Source organism: Lycorma delicatula, chromosome 2, assembly GCF_047948215.1.
Source record: "Lycorma delicatula isolate Av1 chromosome 2, ASM4794821v1, whole genome shotgun sequence".
Lineage (NCBI taxonomy): Eukaryota > Metazoa > Arthropoda > Insecta > Hemiptera > Fulgoridae > Lycorma > Lycorma delicatula.
In genome coordinates this window covers 107,368,695-107,389,711 of record NC_134456.1, presented here as the reverse complement: position 1 = coordinate 107,389,711, position 21,017 = coordinate 107,368,695, and the positions used below count along the sequence as shown (strand labels likewise).

The 21,017-nt window shown below is 30.1% G+C and overlaps 1 protein-coding gene across 5 annotated transcripts in view; it reads left to right on the top strand.

The window, feature by feature from the left end:
• The window catches only part of LOC142319078 (cytochrome P450 6a8-like), a 38,493-nt gene extending 17,688 nt beyond the window's left edge, over window positions 1–20,805 (top strand). For 4 of the 5 annotated variants that reach the window (XM_075355955.1, XM_075355954.1, XM_075355953.1 and 1 more), the window contains exons 2-5: window positions 11,322–12,314; window positions 13,505–13,723; window positions 14,866–15,111; window positions 20,533–20,805. In XM_075355955.1, the coding sequence (XP_075212070.1) occupies window positions 11,339–12,314; window positions 13,505–13,723; window positions 14,866–15,111; window positions 20,533–20,702 (1,611 nt within the window). In that variant the 5' untranslated portion in view covers window positions 11,322–11,338 and the 3' untranslated portion in view covers window positions 20,703–20,805. Of the gene's footprint in view, window positions 1–3,378; window positions 3,537–11,321; window positions 12,315–13,504; window positions 13,724–14,865; window positions 15,112–20,532 lie in introns of those variants that run through there. The other variant, XM_075355952.1, reaches the window with a different exon arrangement.
• The last annotated feature ends 212 nt before the right edge of the window (window positions 20,806–21,017 follow it).

Below are 21,017 nucleotides of genomic sequence, written 5' to 3'. Positions count from 1 at the left end.
TGGAGAAAATAGTGTACCTCTAGAGGACGTCGCAGCTGGCAAGAAGCCACTTACCGGTCCTAGAATCCATCCTTTTCCTGTCCGTCAACTAAGCTTTCTATACTTGTGGAGTATAGAAAGGCATAATAACTATGGTTATAATGCCTGTAGAATCAACTGATTGTAATATCAGTCTTTAAAATGCCCTTTTTAGTTGTATTTATATTAAGTAAATAATAAAATTAATATAATTACACAAGAATTATTAGTAAACAATTACAGTATAAAACATATTTTTATATTAATAACGATGTCAAAATACTTTTAAAAAAATCAAAAGTATTGATTAATGGAAAAAATCTGCACTCCTTTAATTATGCACATTTTTCTTAATTAAAAATTTATATTAAAAAATAACAGATTTTATTAATAATACATAAATAAATGTATCAGATATGAGGGTATATATTAAAACAACATTCCCAAATCGTGATTGTTTAATAAAGTTCAAATAACTATTTTTTACTAACTTGATACAAATAGCATAACAATTCTTTTTTTGAAATGTAAAATTTGTATAAAAAAAATAATAATTTTCCCCAAGTTAAAGATATAAAGTATTAAAAGTTATGATTTATAAAAGGTCACAGATGAAATTCTAAGAAAATTAATTTATAATAATCGCAAAATGATAAATTTAAAAAAAATAACGGAAACAGATAAAAACCAACCAAAATAAACATTCATAAATTTATTGTTTAACATTATACATGTTAAAACGTTTGAATTATTTGATTAATCTACTTTTATTTATTAAAAAAAAATGTATTTCTTTAAAAAAAAAGAAACTTCTTTGATAAGCTCTGATGATGATAACTAGCCACCAGATATTAATTAATTTTTATGAAATCTGTTCAAAGAATAGTATTTCATTTTTTTCATGTCATATAATCAAGAATTACATAATTTCATTTGTAATAAAAAAAAAGCTGGCAACAAATTTTTAATAATTTCCTGGCATTGTTTATTTGTTCGTACATAGCTGAAAAATAATTATACATGATAAAAGTTACCCAAGATTTATTTTTTGGGGTGGAGGTCATTTATGATGAAGTTTTACTGTGGAATTATCATTACATGTTTAAATAAACAAAAAACGTTTTACAAATTCAAAAATTCGATGTTTCTTAATTTTTTCTGCTCTTCGCCTCCAAAATCAACTACTAAGAATTTTTTTGTTGATTTTTCTAATTTACTATGTTAATGGAGGAAACTTAAAAATGTTTCAATAAAACTGTAAACCAGTTTTAAATTTTTTTTTGTTTTGGAGGGTGAGGTTGAATTATGATAGAATTTTTATTGTAATAAATATTATTTATTATTTAAATATTATAATATTATTATAAATCAAAAACGTTTGGAAAAATTCAAAAAATCGATATTTGAAACTTTGATCCCCCATTCACAATAATGTCCCCAAAGTAATCTTTTTTAGGTCGCTTGCACTACTACTACATCTAGGAAAAATTTTAAAAAATTTGGTTAAAAGTAAGCAATAAATAAAAAAAAATCTTTTCAGATATTTGGGGAAGGGGTAAGTTTGAGGAATTGTTTTTTTAAATGGTCTGATAAGCATGCAAGCATGTACTGAGCTTAATATTAAGAGGGATTATGTTTGAAAAAATTGACTCCAAAAGACTATTTACCTCACTCCTTGGAATATTGGCCCCAAAACTTTACTAAAAAATTGTCTCATATGCATGAGCCTCTGTACAAAATTTCATCAAAATCGGTTTATACAGTCAAAATATATTAAGCTTCAAATACACCAACACACATACATACATATGTATGTACGAAAAATACCATTCTTTTTTTGAGGTTCCTGGGTCAAAAACGTGAGATATAAAAAAAAAATCCAAACCCCATTTTTTCACTAATCACCATACTTTCCTTCTTGCAGCATAGCTCTAAAGCTTTAATGCCAGGAACAAAAAATAAATTTATATATTTTTACCTATTTTAAGCTTCAACCTTAATATTCATAAACTCTTTAGTCAATCTCACAATTATTCTTTTACAAATGGTTTTAATGAACTTTTGAGGACAATTTTAGTAGTAAAATTTGCCGACAATATTATTTGCATATTATTAGACGAGCAGTAAACCTTAAAAAACAGAGTACAAGTATTATTTTTCAACATATTTTTTTCAGTAGTAATATATTGAGCGACTAAATTAATCAAGTTCTGCAGAAAACGGTGATGTTTTTTCCCGAAATTACTCTTGTTAATGGATTATTTATCTTCGTATTTTTTTAAATAAAAATCATGTAAACTGTACTCGAAATTAAGTCATTGTCAATAAAAACGTTTTATCGTTCAATTTTTTGTCTGTAAAGTTTTTATAATTGTAAACCAGACATCATTAAAAAATAAAGATAAAAATACATAACCAAAATATAAATATATATATAACAGTGTCCTGATTCACTCATCAATGTACAGCTCAAACTGAACCTAAATAAGTAAATGTTGGAAGGTACGTTGATTTTATAACGTAGACACTCACTATAGTAGGATTTTTCACTATGAGGAGTAAAGTTTTTCATAAGCTATATGAAGCAGAAAGTTTAGTCAGAGGTGTGAAAATAGGTATTGAAAACAAAAAAGGCGCATGTTTCATCATTTTTTCAAAAACCAGTTTAGGGTAAGGGGCAGGATCAGAATTTTGTATGAAAATTCTATATCTCGACAATATGTAATGAAAATGATAGGATTGTAGGAAACAACTCCAGCCCACTTACTTCATCGTTTTCTCGTTTAAATTCGATACGAAATATTGTTACTTTCTATTTCAATTTTGCATGTATGGGAATTTTAGTTTAATACTTACTCAGTGTTTATCTGTTTGATAATGTTTTCAATTTCTGTATAATTCCACGGTGCGATTCAAAGTCTTAAATGTTTACACACGCATACGAAAACAAATTATGTTCTATACGTTACATGCTGTGCAAATTATTGAGTAATTGAAGAATTATAAGATTGTAAAAAGTACAAAACTCGAGGTATCTGGTTAGTTTCCTTGATTACTGCAGATTGTAAAATAGTCTCTCCTTTTTTCGTCTGTTTTCTCTCCATCATACTTCATCTAAGATGGTGTATGTGTTCCTCCCTCAATTTTTTTTTACTCAAGGTCGTACACTTATATTCAACTAACGAGATAATCAGACGGTGTTAAAATAATTAAATAAATAAATAAATATAATAGTATAAATAATAAAAATCACATTATCATAAAACAATATCACTTATATATCGCAATAATATTATCAGTGTATGACTGAGTACGTAAGTGTTTAACATATAGTAGTGGAAGTATTAATAACGGGAATAACAACAGCTATCTTATCGCTATCGCTTCTTTTATCAAGTTCAATATTATTTCTGCATCAGTATGTTTTGGATGGTGATTCAGTGATGTGTGATGTTTTACAAAGACAGTATTTCTTGATCGATGAGTTTTTATATTACTAACGATTAAATAATTGAATTGTAATTTCATGAAATTATTACTTTGATTTATTGATATTAACTTTTAACTATTATTTATATTGTTAAATCTTATTTATACTTTTAACTCTTAATTATTTATCTATCTAGCATTTAGTGATAAAAAATAACAAACAAATAAAAGTTAATTTCTCTAATAGTTTTTTGTTGATCTTCTAGGCAAATGCTAAGAATTTCCGTTTTTTCATTTTATTCAAAATGCACTACATCTACCCGCTCATGACATGATCTTGATAATGTACCTACTTGAATAAAATATTTGTTTATAATTTAAAAGAACCCAATCCGGGGTTATGTCAAAATCTCGTTTTGCATTATATGATTGATATTCATTATGATATATTTCTAAGTTAAACACGCATCTAAAACTATCTCTAGTTAATCAAAAATAATTTTAGCTTCTATAAAAAATATTTTCTCTTACACTATGTATTTATATTTTTAATCGAACAAATATTGTTCACAGAATTATTTACGCGATTAGAAAATTTTATAAAAATGAATAATTTTTCATAACTGTTGTGAAATAGATTTCGTCGTTGGATTTCATTTTCTTAGACACAGTTATAGATAAATAGACAGAAAAAGTGAGAAAGTGAAAGAGACAAAAATTGAAAGATAGAGAGAGAATTGTAAATAAATAGATAAACAAAACAAAACCTACATTACCTGCAGCTGGTACAAAAAAAATCTTGGAATTTTTTAGAAAAACATATTGAGGAAATTTACACAACAGAAATATATTCTACAGTACCTTGACAAAAAACTAAAAAGTTTCTTTTTTTATAACAAATTCTTTACATATGGTACAAAATTGAGAAATAAAACAGTAAATTTTATCACGACAATACAATAAAACAATGTAATAAACCAAATAAAATATTAATTTAAAATAAATATAAGCATCAACAAGGAAGCAGTATATTAATTATATAAATTCAAACAATTACAAAGAACACTTTAAATACATTTATATATTAAATAATTTTGATTTAAGCAGAAACATAATTTATAGATGTGACAAGGATGAAAATCTCCATAAGTCTAGGAACTTAGGGACAAGATCTTGGGGATATAAACATTCCACAGCTTCCATGCAAAGCCATCCAATACCTTTTTCTCAAAAAAATTGATCATTATTCAAAGAATTTTTTAAAATTATTAAATAATTTAGAAGATTTAATACAAATGCTTAGATATATTTTAACAGTTTGTTTTAGTGAATAATTTATTTTATTTAATTGATTACATTAGTGAAATATTTATGCTGTAAATCAATCAAAAGCTTATTTTTATTTACTAACATATATTGCAAAAGTGTTTTTATGAAAATCTGTTAAATATAGAATTTTCATTTCATAAAGAGTTCAGCAATGGTTAAAACATATTTTGTTCAGAGCAGTTTTCATATTTCCTTAAATGATGTAAAAGAGTTCAATTGCAGACTTAAGGGTTTTTCTTCATCCAGTAATGTAATAGATTAAAATTGTTATTACTTAAACATAGTAAACACATCGTGCATATTAATAGTTTCATATTTAGCCTTGATATCCATTATCTGCTTGTTGAGAGTTCATACTATTTTGACCTTCAGTATATTCTAAAAGCAAACTGTTAGTTAAATAAGCATTCATTTGAATTTATTTATACTTTTTTATTTCAGCTTAACACTGAACTTTTAAATTGAACATATCACAAATGAAACTGAAAAAAATACTAATTTATTGTTTAAGTATATTATTACAGTAAGTTTCATAAAAAGAAAAAACTCTGAAAATAAGTACATTGAAATTGATTCAGTAAATTTATGGTGTACGTGTATGTGTGTGTGCATGTGCGCACGTGTATTTATATAGATACACATGTATTTTATAAGAATTTAAGAGTTAAGGTATTATTTTGTAAATAGTAGTTTAAAATATTAACAGAATAAAAACAATAATTTTGGTGGCATTAAATTAACAGTTTTGGTAATAATTTGGTATAAAGAACATTAGTACAATATACAAAGGTCACCTTTTCCTAGTTCAGAGATAATCAACAATTCATCAGGACTGATTTGTAAGCATAATGAGCTCTGCAATTTTTATAATATGATATTTTTTAGAATCAAAAGGTTTATTTTTTATTTTGATAATTAGGGAGATTCCAATAACTCCATCCTTTTCTTTCAGTACACTTTTGCCCAGTCAATCATACTAGTTCTATAAAGAAAAGACATTAAAAAGAATGCTTAAAAACACATCCCTGATTTATGTTCAGTAGAAGAATTATCAAATAAAGCACAAAAGACCACTAAAATAAAAGTTGTTTTTTTATCTTTTCACTATTATTTTTTAATACAACTCATTTCTGTATCTTATAATAAAGAAGTGCTATTTTTTTATTTGTTAAATATATAAAGCAATGAAAGTAATAGACAAAAAATGGTAACTGGTGTAAAATGACTTTTATTTTGAAAAACTTCAGTCTTTATTAATTTTTAAAGTAATGAGATACACATTATGTATTTCATATTGAAATATGAAAACTCAGTGTAAAAAACAACCATCAAGTAACTCTTAATTTGGTAGCTCAGTTAGAACAACAACCTGATATGATGTCAAAATTGCAGAGTTTGAATACTGACTTGGGTAAAGCATTGTTCCATCAATTTTTTTAGTGGCATAAAATCCCTACATAAACCCAAATGTAGTTATTGGAATATATACATCTGAAGAACACATGACTGTGCACTTCAGTCGACTGCTTCTTCTTCATGCTTAGGCCTCATGACCTGTTGTAAACTTTAATCTTGTAAAATTTTGTGAAATTAATTATTAAATGTAGTATAAATGAAATAATCTCATTACAGATGGTAAATTTAGTTATTAGAACCATCCTAGCCATCATTTTTAAACATCAGATTACATAATGCAAACCTCTGTTTTTTTCTATAACAAAATCTTTGGTAGACAATAATGATCAATCATTCTAGCAATATAAGCTTTCCGACTTTAATGATCTTTATTTAGTCTCTCATTTGATTTGAAAATTGCCAATTTTTGCTGAATATCACTTTGTTGTGTCCAATCCCTTCTTGTAACATCTAAGATGGATCACAATAAACAGATTTCAATGATTTGTAGTAAGTCCCTGTCGTTGGATGTAAAAACCATGTCCCACCTCTATATAAACCTGTTGCAATGATCATTATTTTTTAGAACTTTAACAAAACATCTCATCACACCTTGTTTCTCAGTTTTCTACAGGTAATATCACACAACCAATTACATTTTTAAATTATATTTAATATTTATCCTCATAAAGGAATGAAATATCTTTTGTAAAGTTCAGTTTTATTGTCATCAAAAATATGTATGCAAAATTTTATATCACTTTATAGGTTACACTGAAAGAAATTCATAAAATACCGTAATCAGTAGCTGATTGGAGGGGATCAGAGAGACAATCATAAATGAAAATAATATAATTGTTTTTTTATATTCATCTTTTTATTTCAATATACTGAATGGAATAGATGGAAATAAGTAAAAAGTTTACTTTTATTATAGGAATTCCAAATAATGACCTGAATGTACAATTTGATTTTTTTAAAGACTAATAAATAATCACTTACTAATGTAAGATTCAGTATTCATAATGCATAGCTGTTTTTTTTCTGATTCTGCCAGTGTATAGATTACCAGTGAGATTTCTTAAAATGACCAACTTTAGATCTAAATACCAGTAGTTAGTAGACAGTATAAAAAATTTTAGTGAATGTTGATAATTTAAGTGAAAAGAGTATGGTTATTTTTTTTTGTTGGGATGAGGATATTTTAAATGTGTTTTGTTATGGAATTAAAGAAATTTATAAATAATATAGTTATAAATACTAACATCTTTTCACACCACAGAAAATTAGGTACGTTGTGAGCGAGAGAACTTGGTCGGTGCAACTTCATTTTGGCCTAAAGCCTGCTTGTTCAATTGGTATAACATCATATATCCTCAGACAGATTCTGTTGTAGATAAGCCTCTCTAGTAATTTATATGTCACTGATAGCAATGCTATATAGGCCTGTAGCTCTTAGGTATGTTTGCTGGTTTCCCTGGTTTTAAAATGGCTTCTACCTTTGATCGCTTGAACTCTCTAGGCACGCTATTGGTCTGCATTATGTCAGTGAAGAATCTGGCCAGCCAAAGTTTTGCGTATTTTCTGCAGTTTAATAAAAATTCCAGATTGATGCCATCGAACCCTGGTGCTTTCCCTGGAGCAACATGTTTGAGGGCCGACTCAATCTCTTCAAGTGTAAAAGGGTGAGCATATTCAGTCTCTCTTGCCTTCCTCCTCAAGTTTCTTAGTTCGTATTTTATCCCAATTGTGTGCGCGCTGTCTCTTGGTGCTCTCGATGCTGCAACTATGTGGGATGCTACAGTGTTTAGGGAGACACTTGTTTTTGGTCTCTGAATAGGAGATCCGCTTCCCAATTTTCTTAGCAGAATCCATGTATGACGACTCGAGGTCTGAAAGTTCCCACCGTTTCTGATCATTTCTGTTGTCTTGCAGCATCGAGGCTATGGAGAAGCTCGTCTGCCACCTCTTGATCGCCCGTCTCGAGGAAGCTTTGGTAGAGAACTTCACTATTTTGGAACCACCCTGGGATATATTCTCTGCAAAACCCTCTCGGGATGCACTTCTTAGCAGTACTTGTTACTGCTCCAATAAATCTGCTATAGTTTTTGCTGATTGGTGGTATTCAGCCTAGGCATTTATCCAGATCCCTAGAAAAATTTTCCCAATTACCCTTTTTGAAGTTCCATCTAGGGCGGGGTAAAGAGATCACGAGAGAAATCTGGCTACCTGCCTCTATAATAACTAGATGGTGCTGGCTGTGGGGAAAGTCGCAGAGAACTTTTCGGGTGACTAGCAGCGGCCGACATTTGCTGTCAGTTGAGGTGAAACATAGATCCGGGTTATACTCCCGCCTCCAAGCCGCTGATTTAAAACTAAATCGGTCTTTAGCATCAAAGACAAGACTAAGAATCTCATCCTCAGCCAATCTCACCAGAGCCTCACCGTTCGCATCACAATCCTTATATTTCCATTGCTCATGGTGGCTATTAAAATCACCCAAGTAGACCACAGGATGAGGTTGTATTTGGATTACTGACATCGGCCATGATACAGCTGGCGATTTATAGATTTTGGACACTGTTATACCTCCGATTTTAACTACAACATTATGAATTTCATTGTCCGTGGAGGTGGAGATGAGAGTGGTGTTTTCTATATTGCGCCTAACGTAAGTAGCAACGCCGTACACATCATGGTATGTGGCACCAAGTAATTCATATCCAGGTATTTTGCTTCTTTTCTGCAATTGTTTCTCAGTGTTACAATGTGTTTCCTGGATTGCAACCAGATCAATATTGTCGTTCTTCAGTAGTTTTGATAAATACTGGCTCTTAGAATAACTTATGCTTTCCACATTTATGTGGCAAATTCGGACCGAAGGTCCAAGATTTCTTGTTGGCAAGTCCTGAAAAGGACTGTTGGGTATATCTAGTGACATGGTCTGCAGGTCGTAATACTATAGGCTTGTGTCTGCATGGTCATGAGAACCTATCTTCTTGGTTTGTCTGACTACCAGTATCTGCTAGCTCATTTAGCATTACCCAGAGTGCACCATGTGGAGGCAAACTAGCTTTACACCCCCAACATGTTGAACGACAGAATGTTCCAAGTTATCATGGGATCCGATATAAGCTCACCGAGGAAACTCAAGAACGGCCTACACAAGGGTCGGTACTTGCACCTCTTCTTTTCAGCCTTCATGTTGAGGACTTGCCAGAGACAAGATCTAAAAAGCATGGCTATGTCGATGACTGGGTGCTAACAATAAAATGTAGATCATTTGAAGAGTCGGAGGAGGTCCTGATGGCTGACCTGGAGAAACTGAGAAGGTACTTTCAGAGATGGCATCTCCAACCAAATGCTAGTAAAACAGAGGTGCCATGCTTCCATCTGAGTAACAAGTTTGCGAATAGGGAGCTTAAAATTCTATTCAAGAATAGATGGCTCTTTCACAATAAGACACCAAAATACCTATGCATGACACTTGATAGAACGCTTTCATTTAAGGAGCACCTAATGAAAACTGCAGAGAAATTGAAAGCGAGAAACAACATTATACATAAGTTCTGTGGAACAACGTGGGGAGCATCAGCTTCTACTTTGTGCACATCGGCTCTGAACCTGGTCTTCTCGGCTGCTGATTATTGTGCGCCAGTCTGGCTTAACAGCCTTTATGTTCATAGAATTGATGCTCAACTTAATAACACTATGAGAATGATTGCCGGGGTTATCAGGTCTACTCCTGTGGAATGGCTCCCGGTATTGAGCCACATACCACCCCCAAACCTGCGCCGTATGAACGCTCTTGTAAGGGAGTACAAGAAGGTTATGGACAATCGAACCTACCAATACATGAGGACACTGAGGATTCCAATCATGGTCGTCTTCGATCTAGAAAGCCACCTATCAAAACAGCAATTTCTGCCACAGAGGACGGATTTAACCTAACTGATGCCTGGCGTCAAGAATGGACCACAAAGCAGAATAATCAAATCCCATGTATTACTCAAAGGCCACCAGGTTTTGACTTGCCACGTAAGACATGGTCAACGCTAAACAGAATATGAATTCAGCATGGTAGGTGCGCCTATTTTCTGTATAAATAGGGTAAAACACCGACGCCCCTTTGTGAGTGTGGTGAAAATCAAACTGTTAGACATATCACAGAAGTTTGCTCTAGGACAGCTTATGAAGGGAATCCTGAAGATTTCCTGATGGCGACTCCAGAATCAGTAGGATATGTTAGTTTGTTAAATCTTTGTTAGTAATTTTGACTGTAATTGGTGTTGTGTTTTGGTGCCGTATGCTAAATAAATAAATAGGGACATTCTTCAATCTTCCTCCACTCAATATTTATTTTCACACATCTAAACTATCCACAGTATATTTAATAAATAATGAGTGAATATGAGGAAACATTCCATCAGACAACTAATGCTACCATAAAAAAAATAGTAAATTGAACTGAAATAATATACGTAGTGAATGTAAATATAAATAAATTAATTATATATTATAATTTATATAGTAAATATAATAAAATTATTTATATTTAATTCAGTACATTTATCTATTTCTATTATCATTTTTTTTTTTTTTTGTTAATTCATCTAGAACAATGAATTCAATCTAGAACAAAGAGGTTTTTAAGTTGTTTATATTTTTATTTTGGATTAATTTATTTTTATTTTTTTAATTCTATGTGATTTTTTAATTTTTATTCTTCTGTGTTTTTTTTTTTGAATCGCTATAATTGTTAAAGAAAATTGTTTGTTTTCTTAATATGCTTAAAAATTTCATATGAATAATGATATTAAAAGCAATTTTGCAGTTCTATATCTGAAATGGGAAAAAGGTATTCCTATTTTTATCTAAATTTTATATTTATATACTTTTTTATTTTATATTTATTCATAAGTATACATAATTACATGATTTATGAAAGATTAAAATCTTCCATTAATAGATAGAATAAGCACCATTTTAGATAAATTGTTGCTATTTATTGCTACAGTAGGAAATTATTATCTATGGTATTTCAAAAACATGATGTCAGTTAAAACACTTAAATTTTATTCAATTCCAATCTTATTAAATTCTATTAGATTCTTAACTAAAAATCTAATTCATTCTTGTTTAATTTTCAGGATCACAATTTTCAGCAATGGAGATTTCTTGGTTAATTACTGCAGTTTTAGCCATTATAGTGGTTTACTTTACATATTGGATGAAAGAGAGGCATATTAATTATTTGAAAAAACGAGGAATACCTCTTATTTTTGGTGGAGATATATCTTTTAAATTCATTTTAGATTTATTTATATTTCGAAAACCTATGTCTGAATTTTTTGGTAATATATATAATAACCTTGGAAGTGAGAAATTTGGTGGATATTTCCAGTTTTTTACACCAGTTATAGTAATACAAGATAGTGAAATAATTAATCAAGTTCTCATTAAAGATTTTACATATTTTGAAGATCGTGGACCACCACAAGAAAAAACATTAGATTTATTTGGTTTAAGTATTTTTAATCTTCGTGGTGATGAATGGAGGGCCGCTAGGCATAAATTAACACCTACATTTACTTCTGGCAAATTAAAAATGATGTTTGAACCAATAAAAGAATGTTGTAATGAAGGAGCATTATTTTTGAAAGATAAAATAGGACAAGATATAGAAGCAAGAGATTTAATGGGAAAATTTGTTTTAAAAATAATAGCTAATGTTTCTTTTGGTATAAGCATAGATACATTTAATGAAAAGGAGGCGATGCAAAATGAATTTATAAAATTTGCATCAAATTTTTTTAAACCATCTATAGTTCTCTTACTGAAATTCATGATTTTAAATGCATTTCCCAATATTAGAAAATTTTTAAGTTTTAAGATAATAGATGAAGATGTAAATAACTTTTTTCAAAGAATTACAAAGGAGATCATAAAAATTCGAGAAAAAAATAATACAAGAAGAAATGATTTTCTTCAGATAATGCTAGATGAGAAGAAAAAAGAGCAAGGGTTATTAAAAAACCATGATAACAAGCCTACTTCCTGCAATGAGTATGAGAAAGAAGACAAAGAACTTTTAGATCAGCTTAAGAATACTTCGACTTCAAACATCAATTGGTCTACATCTGGTAAGCATGAATGAAATCATATAGTAGTAATTAATAAAATCAGAAAGATTTAGTAATCTTATTTTAATTATATAGAAAACAAAATCACTGTAAAATAAAACTTTTCTCTGTTATACACATTTACTAGTCTTGACAATAATTTAATGTTGTCTTGACAATAATTTAATGTTGTCTTGCATGAGTATTTAGCAAGAATTTCAAAACAGTTCAGTGAGCACTGCAATTAAATTTTAACAGAAGTGGTAGTTATTAATGTTTTATTGTTGATGACGTTCCATTATAAGAAAGGCAAATTAATAATTTTATATTATTCTTACAAAAAATAAGATATCTAAAGAACTTCCATCCTTTTTGCTTTGATCAATAAATAAAATTTTATTTAACAGAATTTCTTACAATACTTACTGTATCAACCAAACACATCACATAAATTCAAAAGAGAGAACAGGAACAGGAGTTTTGACAAAAGCCAAAAGCTTTTGAGCTTCCTCATGATTTACCTGGGGATATATGTATTAAGGATTATAACAGTTATACCAGTAATATTTAGCTAGAAGTAGAAACAAATATTAAATTTAAAAAGTTGGCAACCTGCTACAATAGTGACAGATCAGTTTCATTATTTCTTCATATGATTAAATATACAAATGCATTACTGTATGTTTTTAATAGAAAAAATAATAATTAGCATGGCAGAGGATGCTAATTATTATTTAATCCTTGGCTCTGGACCAAGGATTTGTATCGGTAATTAATTTATAAATAATAGATTTTACTATAAATATTTAATTAGATTAAATATTGACAAACACCAATTTAAAAAACAATACTCTTTTCTATCAAAATATTATATTTTGTAATAATTTATTATTAGAAATAATAGCAATAATAATTTGTTAGAATCTGATATTTTATTTTTCTGCTAATTCATTTCTTTTTATTTCTCTTGTTAAGTTTAAAACAATTGGAAATATCCCTTCACTTTTCTTTCACTGAATCTTCTGTCAGTCTATGTTCCTTTATCATTAAAAGATATTTAATAAATACAATAAAAATAAATCCAAAATAAGCCTGAAATATTAGATTTACTTAAAGCACTACAAATAAAATTGTTTACATTAGACAAGCTGAATTTTTTTTTAACTACTGAAAAACCTTGATACTTTTTTAAAAGTTATGTTTCTTTTCAGAGATGTTTACTGAAGAATTTATAGCTGCACAAACATTTTTATTTATATCTGGTGGCAGTGAAACAACATCCACTACAATGAGTTTTGTTCTGTTTGAACTAGCTGTGGATCAGGATGTTCAAAAACAAGCAAAAAAAGAAATCAAAAGTATTCTCTCATCACAAGAGTTTAATTACCAAGCCATCAAAAAAATGACATATTTAGAACAAATTATTTATGGTATGTATTATAACCTAATACAAATATTAGGTTAGATTTTTGAATGTACACACAGTCAATAACAATGTAAAAATTCTCAATAACTTTGTTAATTGAAAAAAAGAATTTAAGTAAATATTTAGACGCCTGCATTTAAATAAAATAATTAAAAAGAGATACCTACTGGCTGAAGAATTTAATCGTTTTACATCCTCAGCAGATAAATTAAACACTATTATAAATTATAAGTGCAGATCATACTATCGATATGTGCCAAAAGGAAGGATGGTTGTAATGGTTTAGTGTAAAATATCTTCCCAATTAGTCAGATTAGTACAATCAAATTTCAGTTTCGTATTCTACCTGGTTTACAATATGGAAGGCCAGTACTAAAGAGAAGTTTTTTCAGAGTTTCAAATGTTAATTGGAGTTTATTAACAACTCATTCTGAAGAGCTTTCCAGAAGACTCAAATCAACATAGAAGTTATATTTTTATTTTCAACTACTTTCAAAGTGGCTGTTGAAACTCAACATTTACAGTGATTATTTTGTTGTTCAATTATTACCAAATGAAATTAGTTTTTACGGTTTAGTTATCATATGTGACATAAAAGATAATTCAGAAAAAGACAGATAGGGCTCGTGCAATTAGATAGAGTGCAAAGTAAATTAAAATAAGATAATTATTTTTTTAAAAAAACTGTTATATGTGCTCTATATTTTATCCATTTCTGATAAACCACTTCAGTGAAAGTAAAAGTTGTGCTGAATTTTAATGTAATCTGGTATTTGAGTGTGTAGATTAATACATTTCTGTTTTCTTTGAAGTTAGAGATTATTTGCTTTATTTTGTATTTTGAATAAAATGTTCTGGTCATGAATTTATTTAGAGTATATGTTGATAAATTTATCTCATTTTCATAATCTGTTTTTCAAAATATGTGGTATGGATGTAACTTATATTAAAAAAAAGTTTTTTTTTAAATTCTTAATAATTAGAATTATAGGATTACCAAATATGTTGATGGAATCCTAAATTGTGTTTTTTTTTTTACTTTGTGAAAATTTAATTTCATCATTCAAAATGTTTTATAATACTTATAATGTTTAAATAAAAGATTAAGATTAATCGGTTTCAAAACACGTCATTTTATTATTTCAGAAACTTTACGTTTACATTCAACATTTCCAATGTTGGGACGATATTGCTCAAAGGATTACAAAATATCAGGTACTAATGTAATTATAGAAAAAGGTAGCATGGTGATGATTCCAGGAGGTTACCTTCAAAAGGATCCTCAGTATTTTCCTGATCCTTTGAAGTTTAACCCTGACCGTTTTGAAGATATGGAGACAGTTCCAAAAGGTGCTTTCTTCCCATTTGGCTCTGGACCAAGGATTTGTATCGGTAATTAATTTATAAATAATAGATTTTACTATAAATATTTAATTAGATTAAAATATATAACAATTAATCATAAAAAAATAAGCAGCTTACAGATATGTCTGCAAGACAGTATGTTCCATAAGAGTAACATTTGGATAGTTATATAAATGTTTACGATCTTTGCTTCTTAAAAATAGCTGATTTTCATTAAAAGAGATATAACACAACAATAAGGTTTATACATGAAATGAAGATATTTAAATAGGTTTGCTTTTCACTTCCGTAAAACAAATAGTTAAGTTAGGTTAAAATGTGGATTTTCATACATCTTTAGGTGTTTTCGGTGTTAGTGGGCCTTTTTTATTATATCATAAAGATTTATAAATTATTTTAAAGCTAATCAAAAAATCAAAATTTAACAACTAAACATATAACTAAATGACTATAAAGAAGATAGTTGTAATTCTAAAAGAGAAAGAGGGAAGCTTTCTAATTTTGAAAGCAAATAAAAATATTCAAATACATGAATTTCAATTGTTAATATTGTCGACTTACGAAATAAAAATTTCTCAATTTAATGTTTTTTTTTTTCATGGGCGAAAAACGCTTGCGCGTTACCAGCGACCGGAGTAAAATAAATAAAAGAGAAAAAAGTAATAAGAGATAACAAAAACTACATGATAAAAAAAACTAAAAAAGTAAACCAGAGGTTCCCAAACTTATTTTTCTCATAGACCACTTTCAAAATTTTGCTGGTTCCGGTGGACCCCTGCAGCTACATTTCTACCATATTTCCAGTCGACTGAAAATGTGAAGATTAGATCTAACTATGAAAATTTGCGTTACGGCTGAGTTCCACGAACTAACAGCTTCCAGAAAAAAGTGAGAATTGATTGGTTAATTTTTGATTGACTGTGCAGTAAGTGGATGTCAAAAAAGTAAAGTTGGCCAATAAAAAAAAATGCTTCCATCCAACTTTACATTTTTGACATCTACTCACAGCACAAGAAAGCAATCAATTCTCACTTATTTTATTTAGAAAACTTCCCATTCAGAGTGGTAAAAAGCAAAAGAAAAATAGTATATTTTTTTGTGTTGCATTTATTCAAATATGTAATCATTACACTGTTAATTGTTGATTAGTTGCAATGTAATATAATAAAATTATAATTAAAATTAAACATTAATAATGTAATTTCTACAATGACAACCACAAAATAGTTACAATTTTAATGGGAGGGATGTACTTGATGGATTGACAGCAAATTATCAATATTTGGCTTCAGTTTTGTTAAGAATAAGCGCAAATCTCCCCGTTCTGTGATATTGAATCTGCTCCTTTTTTTTGATAAAAGGTTTGTAACGACACTAAAACTTTTTTCGACAAGATATGACGAGGGAAACGCTATCAAAAGCTTTCTCGCAAATCCCCACAGTCCAGGATATTTTTCTGGTATTTCTACCTGCAGCCAAAATGTTTGATACCTCTTTTAAATTTCACCTTCAGCTCCTCATTAGTGCTAAGCTCGAGTAGCTCCTCTTCTAATATCACATTCTCCACTTCCATTTCATCAAATGGATTTATGATCCATGGTGGTATTTCCATCGTTAGAATATCTTCAAATCTGATTTTGAAGTCATCATGCAGGGCAATTAAGTGTTGAACGTATGTCTGAATATCCTCATCAAGGCATTCTACCTGTGACTAGTTTGAAAACTGGGAAAATACGCGCCGACTAATATTTTGCTTCATAAATTTCAATTTTCCAAGAAAAGCTGAAATTACACCCATTGTTTTTATTAAATAGAGATTGTCCCCTTGTAATTGTAAGTTAATATCATTAAATTTTGTGAACAAATCTGTCAAATACGCGATGTCAGCTTTCAAAGTGATCAGGTTTTCTTTTAAATCTGAATCTTTACCTTCCAGAAACTCTAAAACTGATTCAAAAAGTGAGTAAAATCTTGTTAAACATGCACCTTTCGACAACCAGCGTACTTCAGAAATCGTTGGAAGTCTTCATCATTTTCATCGTACAATTGGGCAAATAAACGCGTATTCAATGCATTGCTTCTTATCTTGTTAACAGCACAAGTTGAAGCGATTGGTGCAATCTATCACTCAGATTTTTCGCTACTAGGTGTTGTCGGTGGATGACACAGTGAATTGCAGTTCATATGCCAATAATAATGCTTCATTACTAGGTATAGTTGACTCGTCCAGTTGAATAGAAAAATGAGTTGTTTGCAGATAAGTACACAAGAAACTTTCAATATCAGAGCTCATTTCATCAATACGTCTTTGTACAGTGTTGTTACTCAAAGGAATTCTTTTGAGTATGTCAAATGGAGATTTGTGCAGAACAGTTTTTAAAACCTCTTCAACAGCGGGTAAAATTAACTGTTCTCCAATGGTGTGCGGTTTTCCAGATTTCGCTATAAGTAATGAAATATTGTACGATGCCCGCAAGCCATCATCGTTACTTTCAGACGTTGAAGCGAACATACTGTGCACGGTAGGTCTCTTTTCATATTTTTCCTTCAATGTTTGAAAATATTTCAAATCTTTACCTATTTTGTCAGGATGACACCTTCTTAGATGATCTTCGAGCTTCGATGGTTTCATAGAGTCATTGCTCAAAATTTTGCTGCACAAAAGGCATATAGGCAATCGCTTGTCTGCCTTTGATGGAAGAAATCCAAATTTTAAATAATCAGCACTGTACAGTCGACATTTCTTCTTAGATTCAGTCATGTTTCGTATCAGTTACCTACCGGTAAATAAAAAAAAAACTTTGTTTTACTAATCTCAAGGCGGTCTTACTTAACAGGATATGACTATTTTAACAGAATAGGATTAATTAATTATTGCAACGAAATAAAGTACCAGCGGCAAACTGATTCTAATTATTAAAAGCAATAAATCGGTAAGATCCATAATAAAGGTTTATGAAAATGGCTGAACCGATTTTAATGTGATGTAAAACATTTTTTCATTAATTATATTTTGATATATTTCTGTAAATTCTATTTTTTTTTTTTTTGCCTTCAGTCATTTGACTGGTTTGATCAGCTCTCCAAGATTCCCTGTCAAGTGCTAGTCGTTTCATTTCAGTATACCCCCTACATCCTACATCCCTAACAATTTGTTTTGTAAATTCTATAGAAAATACTTTTAAATAACCAATATTTTGATATCACAACTCTGCGATTTTAATCATTTATTTATTACTTTGATGCACATTACGAGTATGTAAAGACAGGTACAATTTATGAAAATACAACGTGTTAAAGAATAAGGGTTACAACCGGGAATTGGTATGTTCAGGATCAGTTTTTAAGTCGATTCCAATAGTTTTTTTTTATATATCTGAAAAAAAAATTTAGACCAAAAATTAATAAATCCTTAAACGGACGAGATTTCTTTTAGGAATAAGCCTCACCTTTTGTACCTACTTTTTTTTTGTAATTTGTGCATATTTTTGTTTACTGACGTGTACAATAAATTGTCAAATAAATAAATAAACAATAAATAAAATAAAAGTAAGTATAACAAAAAATCAGGTACTTACTACTTTCCGACACTGGCAAACGCTAACATCTATTCACTTTACTTTTCTTTTCGAAATTCCGGAAACAAATGAGTAACGTTTATCCTTGGCAATCGTATTTATATTAGTGAAGAATCAAACAAGTTCATGCAAGATTGCTAGCACACACACAAGTCGTATTTCGTTTCTTTGCACGTCTGAACAAGCGTTGCGGATGGCGGCTCTTTGCAAGTCTCGACACGTTCGTTGTACTGAATGTAGAATATGCAAGTTTTTACAAGTAACAGTCGCTGAGCTTCTCAAAACATTATCTGCCTAGATTGATACGCAAAGTCAAGCCAACATTTTAGTTCTTCACTATCGAAACTACATGAATTTTCGTGGACCCCCGCTTACGAATTGTGAACCCCCATTTTTTTGTCACGCCAACGTAGACCCCCGTCGAGTCTCCCGTGGACCCCTGGGGGTCCACCTGGACCACTTTGGGAATCAATGAAGAAAACAAACAGCTAAAATAACGTAATGTGTTTTTAATTGCTCGTATTTCTAAATAATGAATTTTCGTTTTTTGATATTATTAATATAACATGATGAAATTTAAGTAATTCTATTGATAAATCATCCATTTAATTTTGTTATTAAATGGTTAATTGGTGTATAAATGCTATACATTTTTGGGGAAAATATCTGGATAATATTAAAAGTACTTAGATCTAGATACAAAATATTTAGATTGGCAAAAGTTAGTGTAACAGAGGGGATTTTTTTGGCCGAATCACTATTTTACCTGAGGCTTCACTATTTCTAGTTTTTGAATATTCGGCGCTATTACAATCTTACCAAATAACCGGGACAAACTCGTTGGGACCCTAGGATCATATCATCAAACCGAGACAGTCCCGGTCAAAGCGAAACGTCTGGTAAGCTAAACCATTCCCAACGCAAATCCATTTGTACGAAAATTAGAAACTTCTGTTATGTTTGCTTGCGAAAAAGAAAGGCGCGTAAACTCTCTGCCGAGTTATCGCACAACAAACATTTTATTTTTTGAGACCCTTTAGCATTGTAAGAGTTCATGGGGATTTTCCAGACACGAACATTATGATTGTTTACTTTACCTCAGCAGTAAACGCAGTATGATCAAGAAAAACGTCATCTTTACGGCAACATTTCGATCACAATGTACATACGCCAACGTGGTCGGTAGGCTTCAAAGCTTGTAACAGCTTTAACGGAGGCATATGAAAGCGTTTCCTTAAAGTATTCCATACTGTTATCACGGCGTTTGTTATTTCGTGGCCGGCCTTCCTAATAGACGTTTTAGGATTGTGCAGGAAAGTTTACCGCACCTTCATGTTTCTTCAGGCACTATTGGTCGTTCCGTATCTTCCCTTTAGACAGAGATCGGTTTCAAATTGATTATGCCATCATCGAATGCTACTGTCACTTGGAGGATCAGAATTAAACTTTCTACGGAATTCATGTCGAATTGTAACAACAAATATAAACTTAGCAAACAGCTAAAACAAACAAATCTTCAAAAGATACAAACAAAACAGAGAAGGTTTTCTGTTCAGGAGTCGCAATCTTTTCTAGTGACGCTGTCAAGCAGAAAGGTAGGAATCTACGGCCATGGGAACAACTAAAACTGTCCTTTTTTTCTTTTGATTCTAACCTTAAATCAATACTGTATACCTATCCAAGAGATATAATAAATTAAAATCCCGATATTTTTTTTTTGTACACCCGGTACATCCTCATATTTTCTCAATCATCTTCTTTAATAATCTTTAAAAAATATGTATAAATCTGTAAAAGTTTAATAAATTAATGGAAATATTTAAAAACATTTACAAATATCTATTTTTTGTTGGTTTTAATTTTGTTATAGCCATGCGATTAGCAATGCTGAAAATGAAGATCATACTGGCAACATTGTTATTGAACTACACTGTAACGTTGAGTGAGAAGACCAAATTACCATTGAAAATGATGAAGAATTCCTTCTTTAATCGTGTAGATGGTGGTTTGTGGATAAAATTTGAAAAAGATAGCGATTAAATTATTTTATTTTTATAAAGATATGTATTTTAAAAACTAACAGTTCTAATTATCTGTAATTTATTAAAATTGTGAAAAATAATAAAATATAATTACAAAAACATTACAAGTTAATTAAAAGACATTTAAAGTTATAGCCGGGGCCTCTGTGGTGCGAGTGGTAGCGTCTCGTTCTTTCATTCCGAAATCCCGGGTTCGAATCCCGGTCAGGCATGGTATTTTCACACACGCTACAAATCATTTTTCTCATCCTCTAAAGCAATATATAACGGTGGCCCGGAGGTTAAACAAAAAAAAAATAAATAAATATTCAAC